Below are 9503 nucleotides of genomic sequence, written 5' to 3'. Positions count from 1 at the left end.
AAATTAAAAAAAACAAACAGCCTCAGGATAAGCAGAAGAGCAAACTCTACATCTAAACTGACATCAAACATTTGGAACGAAGAAACTCAGTAGTTATGAGCAATAGTTTTTCTAAAAGTGTTGAAAGCTGCTTATGTAATTCCAGTCTTTCACCACTAGGTTTCCAAACTTTTTTTTTTCCGATTTCACGATAAATAACAAAATTATTAATCGTGCTTACCCTGTGAATTCAAGCCGAAGTAAGATAGAACGTTTAGTAGTTCAAGGTAATTATTTAGGCTAACCTCGACGTCAAGTTTACCATGCTTGCGTCAGATTATTTGTATGCATCAAGTAGCTTGCCAAGAAACACGGAGTTTGGGGAAAGCCGCGCGAGCTGTGTTTGAATAGTCCAGTCAAGCCTGACACAAGTCTCGAGTGCAATGATCCTCTCCGCTCCATCAGGATTTTATAGTTAAAAACCCAGAAATATTTATCTTACAAATATGAACAATAAAAATAAATATTGGATAAATATTCTGACATTAGCTTTATTAATCGATTTTCCACGTTCTAAATAAACAAAGAAGTTATTCTGTTTTATCTTCCTTTCCACAAGTTATTTGTGTTCTCTTCTTTTCCACAACAAGTTCATTTTGGGTTCCCTACCTTTCCACAAGTAAGGGACCCGACATGGCCAGGTGGTTAAGGCACTCGACTCGTAATGCGAGGGTCGCGGGTTAGAATCCAGCGGTAAGTCTATGGATTTACAAAGCTAAAATCAGGGTTCGGTTCCCCCGGTGTGCTCAGCAGATAGCCTGATGTGGTTTTCCTATAAGAAAAACACACACACATATAAGAGTTTGTCAGATTTACTACTAAAGGCCCGGCATGACTAGGTGGTTGAGGCACTTGACTCGTAATCTGACGGTCGTGGGTTCGAATCCCCGTCACACCAAAAATGCTCGCCCTTTCAGCCGTGACTGTCAATCCAACTATTCTTTGAAAACAGAATATCCCAAGATTTGGCGGTGGGTGGTGATGACTAGTTGCTTTCCTTCTAGTCTTACACTGCTAAATTAGGGACGGCTAGCGCAGATAATCCTCGTGTAGCTTTGCGTGAAATTCAAACCAAACCGAACTAAACACACACAACTCTTGTGGAACCATGGAAAGGTGAACAAGAGGTAACAGTCTCAGTACTAACATTCTACATTTTTCAGCCGTGAACAGCAGCAGCGCTTAGAAAGTATAGCACGTGAGAAATAGTAACATTGACCTGCGTCAGTGGCCGTGAAGAAAGTAAACCCGAGCGTAAGCTTAGATTAATTACATACACCTGAACTCGTTCTGAAGCTGGGTGATACACAAGAGTGAAAGGCACTTTATAAAAGCGAAGAGCCACGCGGAAGAACAGGCAGATATCGCTGATGGTAAGAACCAGGCGAACCAGCAGGTGCCCTGAGAGGGAACAACGTAACTTTGTTTTAGAAGACGATGTCTTTAAATCTGAAGGTAGGAAGTTTATGATTTAAATTGTAAGGAATATTATTTCTTGTATTTATTTGTTTTTTGAATTTTGCCCAAAGTTACACGAGGGCTATCTGCATCAGACATCACTAATATAGCAGTGTAAGACTTGAGGGAAGGCAGCTAGTCATCACCACCCACCGTCAACTCTTGGGTTACTCTAATACCAAAGAGTAATTGACCGTCACATTTAACGCCCCTATGGCTGAAAGGGCGAGCATGTTTGATGCGACTAGAAGATATTTATTGCTCATACGAATGCAAAGCCTCAAATCAGAAAATATCTGCTGACTTATCACCCGAAGAAAGAACAATTAGAATCTTTACTGTACAAACAAGAGGGAAGCCTCGACAGCCACGGCATTTGAAATTGTTTTGGCAGGATTTTAGTAAATTAATCTACGAGGCTTCTTCCCCTTTTTATCAGCTACGTTTTTGTGGGCCAGTGATACTAATCTAGGGGCGCGCTTATAACCGGTTCAATTTTATTACTAACCAGTATCTCTACCCTCAAGTTTAAATTATTTTGAGGATTAGAATCAATTAGTATTACTATTGGACTTTTGACGCGGTTAAACAGATCAATAGAAAGGGTTTGACCTCCTGAGTCCGAGACTGTAATTTAGCACGCTCTATTAAAACCATAACCAGAAGTTTTTATACTTTACAGTTTAACTGTTATTGTACAAAATAATTAATTACTGCTATGAGAAACATTACACTTAGTTATATTTATATATTACTTTCAAATGTTTTTTTTTTCCTTTATGTTAAAATGAAAAAAGTTTGAAGTTAAAAAAAGAATATGGGAACCGTTCAATGAGCCGATATGCCGCGGCTAAAAATAAGACCTATCAGAAGAAGTAACATCAATATTTAGAAGAGATACTTATTTTAACATTCAAAATAGCTCACAGTTTGTTGGAGAATGACGTTTAAGTTATTATTAGTGTAATAATTGTAATTAGTACCCGAAGATGGATTTCATTTGACACGCAGAAATTGCTAGTATATTTATTCAACCTTGTCTACTAGAGAAAAGAGATGTCAATATAAAACATTATAAATTTAAATATTATTTAATAGAAGTGTTCGATTTTGCATTAGAATCATATCTGAGGAAATTGTACGCTCTAAAAGTTTAATCTGATTACGATAAAAGATGGTATTAACGAAATAAACTGTTAGAGTTTTATAAACCGTGTATATCAAGGTCCGACATGACCAAGTGGTTAGGGCGCTCGACTCGTAATATGAGAGTTGAGGGTTCGAATTCCGGTGACACCAAATATACTCGCCTTTTCAGCTGTGAGGACGTTACAATGTGACGATCAGTCTCATTATTCGTTGGTTAAAAAAAGAGCAGCCCAAGCGTTGGAAGTGGGTGGTGATCACTAGTTGTCTTCCCTCTAGTCTTACACGGCTAAGTTAGGGACGACTAGTGCAGATAGCCCTCGTGGAGCTTTGCGCGAAATTCAGAACAAACCAAACCAGTTCGAATGAACTGAACGTAAGTTGATTTATTTGTTTTGATTTAATAAGTTAGTACTGAGATTGTTACCTCTTGTTCACCTTTCCCTCACCACATGCACGAGTTGTGTGTGTTTGTTTGGTTTGAATTTCACTCAAAGCTACAGGAGGACTATCTGCGCTAGCCGTCCCTAGTTTAGCAGTGTAAGACTATAGGGAAGGTAGCTAGTCATCATCACCCACCACCAACTCTTGGTTTACTCTTTTACCAACGAATAGTGGGATTGACCGTAACATTATTACTCCCCCACGGTTGAAAGGATGAGCATGTTTGGTGCAACGGGGATTTGAACCCGCGACCCTCGGATGCCGGGTCCATTTGAACTATCAGGATATATATAAAAGAAAACAAAACAAACAAAAAACTTACCTTCTGCTGTAAAAAATAAGCTTCCTGCGGTTACATTATCTGGTTCCAGGCAGTGGGAACATTTCATAAGCAGAAGGCTGAATTCGTCGAGTCATTGACCTCGATAACAGCCTTACATATAAATCTCCCTGCTCGTGGGTCATACAACAAACAACTCTTACACGCCTCGTGCTGATAAGATAAACGCCCACTTGTGTAACGTGCATCAAATCGAGGTAGTCCGACTTGTAAATTTAGGAGTTTGTTGTCACCAAGAGAAACAAATACCATTTTGATATCTTCTCCCTATTTCAATGAATGTTATTTGGCTTCTACATATAATATATATATTTATCAGTCCAACTGCTTCCAAATACTTCGTTCATTTTTTGTCTTCAATAAATTAACCTTTCCCATTTCAAATTTCTAACATTCACATCTTTTGGACAATACGATCCTATATTTCCCAGAGTTTTCCATAAATTTATACTGAGATGCTTTTTGTAACTGAATTGTCTGTAAATGGAGTTTAGAAATCCATTCACTTTTCTGTCAATCGCTTAATATCTGGAAAAACCACAATTGGCTTAATTTATAAAGCTCTATTTATAAACTTTTATCATCTGGCATTTTTGATGTAAGAGTCTAAACTTTCAGGTCAGACACTCCAATTTTCGTGTGCAATTTAGATCATCAACACCTTCCAACTACTCTTAACTGTGTGTGTTTTCTTATAACAAAGCCACATCGGGCTATCTGCTGAGTCCACCGAGGGGAATTGAACCCCTGATTTTAACGTTGTAAATCCATAGACTTACCGCTGTACCAGCGGAAGACTACTCTTAACTAAGTAGCGAAATTGGTTGTCACTTATATTAAAGTGCTCATAACTGAAAGTACAAATGGTGTTAAGCAGTATATCACGATTTCAACATAGGACCTTCCGATCCGCAGACTGGCACGTCAACCATAAGGCCATAATTTTCTATACGATGATGAACCTGAGTAACGTTAAAAATGTATCAGTTCGTATACGTCTATACATATACAGCCGTACACTTTCTTTACACGTATCTTAACATTCTTTTGTGGACTTCATACAACTTGTGTGCGAAGTTACAATTACACCATTATTGACAATTTTTTTAATATTGTCTCATGATTAAGCTTCAAACTATTCTTAATTTACAGTGGAGTTTCATATTCACTTATTAAACAACTCACCCTGGTGGATGAAACATATTTTCCTATATCTTAATATACCCGTTTTTTTTTTTTTTTCCTTTTACGTTACTGTATATTGAATAGTTATTAACCTAATAAAAGACTGCATATAAACCAAACATACTCACAAATAATTTTACAGTATATCTATAATTTTCATTTGAAGCTAAGCACTTTTTAATACAAATAAATGTACTTTAGGGGAATAATAAAAGGCTGGAGTGTAGACGAACGTGCTAAAAGCAAAAAAAAACAAAACAAAAACGGTTAGAGGTTAATGGTAAAGTCACGTGAAACTAACAGGTGCTTAAGAATGTGGCACACCCAAGAAGAACTTGAATATTTAATATATTATTTTCGAAAACCTTCGTGCCATTTCCGGGTGCTTAACTGCAGTAAAAACGTGGTGATCTCATGTCGCCACTTACCCGCTGCTAGTGACCGAAGTTTTCAGACAGGTTTTGGAAATCTAAGTAAGATAAAACAAAGTCTGTCTTAATATTGGGTTGAGGAATAATTCGTGAGCGTTTTTTCAAGTTAACAAAATATATTCATAAATGAAACGCTTTCGCAAAATATTTCATGTCATTTGGTAGATAATTTTTTGCTCTAATAGATGGTGTGTTTGATTTTCACATGTCTTTAATTTTTGCTTTCATTTTCAGCTCATTAAATGGAATGTCAAGTGGACAAAATCGAGCATTTTCGACACCATCTGCTTTTCGCATTTAATTTCTTGCAATTTCGTTTAAAACAATGCATACTATATACCTAGGTATTACATGAAATAAAGTATCATAATAAATGTTTTGGGTGTAATGTGTTCATGCATTGAAGTATTGTATAGTCTTACATGTAATGCTTGAATGAAATTATTTAAAAACGATCACGAATTATTCCTCAACCTAATACATCGTTAACTGGTAAAATTAAGAAGTTTTTGAAAATAATTATGTGTGAGGATTACAAACCATAAAAAATTATTCGATACGATTTGTTTTGAATTTCGCGTAAAGCTATACGAAAGCTATATGCGCTAGCCGTTCATATTTTAGCGGTGTAAGACTAGAGGGAAGGCAGCTAGTTATCAACACCCACCGCCAACTCTTGTGCTACCTTTTTACCAACAAATAGTGCGATTGATCGTCACATTATAATGTCCCCACGGCTGAAAGGGCGATCATGTTTGGTGTGACAGGGATTCGAACCCGCAACACTCAGATTACGAGTTGAGTGCCTTAACCACCTGGCCGTGCCGGGCTTATTCGATACGAGGTTCAAAGATGCAAGTTCGTATGATAACTAGCTTCAGTGAAACATATTGATGTATAGTTTTATATCATCAGCTGGCAGGAAAAGCTAAACAGTTCACTCAAATGTTAACTGAAACTGAGCACAAATAACTGTGTATATGGAACAGTTCTCTCTACTTTCACTATAATGCGTTTAGTTTGATCATTAGCGGAATCTAAGTAAAAAAAAAAATTCTTTGAAATTAATGAGTTCGAGGTCGTAAAACCTTGTTGAAATGACATGTTGCATGTATATTAAGAAAAATAAGAAATTTGGTTGCTAGTTTATTTATCCTATATATATATATTTTTTTCGTTTATCAGGGTTTGATCTTAGTGGCTCTTTTTATTGGCTCCTGTGTAACGGAACGTAAAGAAGAACAAACCGATCAGCGCGTCACCTCTCGGCGGGAAAGACAACTTCTACCGAGATATTATCCTCACAGCTACACGCAGTATTTCGGTCAGTATCCATATTTATGGAGTACGTATTATAATTATTACCAACGGCCGTCGTTGACAGATCGTTTAAGAAACTTCATGTCAAATATATTCCGCCGTCGCTCATATCCGCAACAGTATTACTTCAGTCCTACATCTTCGTATTACTACAGACCTGCCAATCAGCCTTTGTACTACACTTCTAAAGCGAACAATGTCGTCCAAGTCCCATATCAAAGAAACAAGTACTACAAAGTTGCCAATACTTTTCCAACTAATAACTTAGACTCGCCTCAGCACGGACAGTATAAGCCGATCTCGTTGAGTAAGAGTGGCGCCAACTATGATTTTAATGCTATAAAACAGCTTAAAGTCAGTGACAACACTTACAACATAGTTGGTCAATCAGATCAAACACAGTCATCGGGATCTGGCTATAGTGGGTCAGTAAAGGTCCCGAAGAAGGCTATTTTGTATAGCAGTACTTTTGCACCATATCCCGCTTGGTCATCTTATACAATAGATGACTCCCAGCCATACAACCCCCATGTTAACACTTACGAGGCTAGTTCATTAGATTTCCACCCGGTGGCGACACCTTCGATCTCTAATCACAGTCCAGTATATAAAAAACCTTTGGTTTATGGACATAAAAAGTGATTCAGGTAACCCTGTATACGAGAATTAATACTAAACTTCATTAACACAACTATTTTTAGAAATGCAACATGTTGTATTTACAAACGTTTCAGGATGTTTATGTATGTATAATATTGTGTCTTTAGAAAAAGTAAAAGTCTTGAGGACATGCGAATATTTAGAAATTTGTATCGTGAACTTTAAGCAGTTGAAAAGGTCAACAAAACAGTTTATCTTTCTGTGTATTAAATCAAGCGAAAAGAAAACTTATTAATTTTTGTAACTTATAAAATATTGTCGTATTATTGTTTTTTTCGTTGGCGTATTCTTTGAAATTATCTGGTGAAAATAATTTAAAGTCTAGTCCACTTAAGCTAGAATAGATTATTTCCTTCTTGAACGTTTCTAGAAACTTGAACACTTGTACAATGCTGTAAAATATTGTAAGCCTACGTTACAAACTTCCGTAGGGTTAACGTAAAATGAAATTAAAGTACTCGCACAAAGTAGCCGTGATAGCTAACACACCGAATAATTCGTTTTATTGTCTTCCTGAAAACTCGTTATATGCTTTGGAGCTATCTCATATATACAATCTAACTTTGAATGTACAATATAAATTCTGACGTCAGTTAGAATTTTCTAGGCTCATCTGAACATAATTAAAATCCGCAGCTACCTCTTGCTAACAAACAACTGATAACCAAATAAAAAAAACAAACAGAACTGAGATTACTTAGAGCTAACACTTTTAACTTTCTTAGTTAAATTAATTCAAACGTTTCTTTCTGCATAAACATCTAAATGTGTTTTAATAACGTTTATACTTAAGAGTGCAACTTAACAAAAAGAGAAGTTATTAAATATAATACGAAACTTAAACGAATAGGTGGCCTCAGTTTTTTAAACTCAAACAAAGAAAAAACTAGCTTGTATGATATGATTTAACTTGACATTCAGAAAACTTTAGACATCTCTTATATCATTGTTACAGTCTCGGTCTGCAGGTCTTGCTCGACTGCAGTTGGGCGTTAACTTTTACAAATGTCGTATTCTAATCTGAATCTTCATGGGTTTAATCTCTACCACACCCAGAAAGCTGAGATTACTAAAAAAAATAGAGGCGACTAATGACCCATGACTTCTGGAGGATAAGCTAAATAAATGGCTGTTATTATTCTCTGCACGTTGGAAAATCCACGCTTTCTTTTTTCGTATATTTCTTTGTAAAGAACAAACAATGTTTGTGAAACTTAGTAACTCTTCATAATATATTAGTTTGTTATGTTGAAGCGTATTTTTTCAGTACTCATATAATATGGATTTGTTACGTTAAGCGTATTTTCAGTACTCCAATAATACTAATTTTAAGTGTATTTTTAATACTCCTATAATATTAATTTGTTACGTTAAATGTATTTTTTCAATACTCTTATAATATCAATTTATTACGTTAAATGTATTTTTTCAATACTCCTGTAACATCAATTTATTACGTTAAATGTATTTTTTCAATACTCCTATAACATCAATTTGTTACGTTAAATGTATTTTTTCAATACTCCTATAACATCAATTTGTTACGTTAAATGTATTTTTTCAATACTCCTATAACATCAATTTGTTACGTTAAATGTATTTTTTCAATACTCCTATAACATCAATTTGTTACGTTAAATGTATTTTTTCAGTACTCCTATAACATCAATTTGTTACGTTAAATGTATTTTTTCAATACTCCTATAACATCAGTTTGTTACGTGTATTTTTTTCTTGTACACTCGTATCAATTGCAATAATATTTTGTGTACCACAATTTCTTAAGTAATTTTTGTTTAATAAAAAAATGGGTGAAAAGCACCATATGGCACAGAAAAAAAACATGTTAATGAGTTAATTTCATGTTATATCAGATTGCAATTTTTATTTAATGTTTTTAAAATTATAATTAAAATTTTGGACTAGAAATTAACAATTTAACTTCACAATTTTCTTGTTTGTTTTTCGAAACGTTTATCATTTGAATATGAGAAATCATACATTCTAACTGTTTAAAACACAAGTATTTCATTTATATATTGTTTGTTTTCAATTAAGCACAAAACTACACGATGGGCTATCTGAGCTCTACCCACAACGGGTATTGAAACGCGGTTTTTAGTGTTGTAAGTCTGCAGACATATCGCTGAGTCACTGGGGGGTCTCGTTTTTATCTAAACATCAAGTTTATTTGTTCACTTTATAACGCAAAGTTATTACGTATTAGACAACAAAATTCCTATAAGTTTTAGAAAAGGAACTTTAGATGTTACAGGATCTGTTTCGTCAATTTGGTGTAGTCTACTAAACAGTGTATCAAATTACGGTTTTTGTCTTCATAATAATGTGGGACACAGATAATTTTCTGGTTAGAACTCAAAGTTTTAGGGTACCAATACTTGCCACTAGAGGGAGTTAAATACACTGTTTAATAAGCACCAATCAATTTCCACATATTACAGTATTTTTTTTGTTACCCT

At 35.1% G+C, this 9503-nt stretch overlaps 1 protein-coding gene across 1 annotated transcript; it reads left to right on the top strand.

The window, feature by feature from the left end:
• Positions 1-1363: 1363 nt before the first annotated feature.
• Positions 1364-8326, top strand: LOC143231454 (uncharacterized). The gene is made up of 2 exons (XM_076465990.1): positions 1364-1494; positions 6229-8326. Exons 1-2 carry the CDS (start codon positions 1477-1479, stop codon positions 7003-7005), a joined length of 795 nt encoding a protein of 264 aa, XP_076322105.1. The 5' UTR covers positions 1364-1476; the 3' UTR covers positions 7006-8326.
• The last annotated feature ends 1177 nt before the right edge of the window (positions 8327-9503 follow it).

The sequence above is a fragment of the Tachypleus tridentatus genome, chromosome 11 (assembly GCF_004210375.1).
Source record: "Tachypleus tridentatus isolate NWPU-2018 chromosome 11, ASM421037v1, whole genome shotgun sequence".
In the NCBI taxonomy this organism is placed as follows: Eukaryota; Metazoa; Arthropoda; class Merostomata; order Xiphosura; family Limulidae; genus Tachypleus; species Tachypleus tridentatus.
The sequence above is the reverse complement of the archived record's forward strand: the minus strand, read 5'-3'. Positions and strand labels throughout refer to the sequence as shown.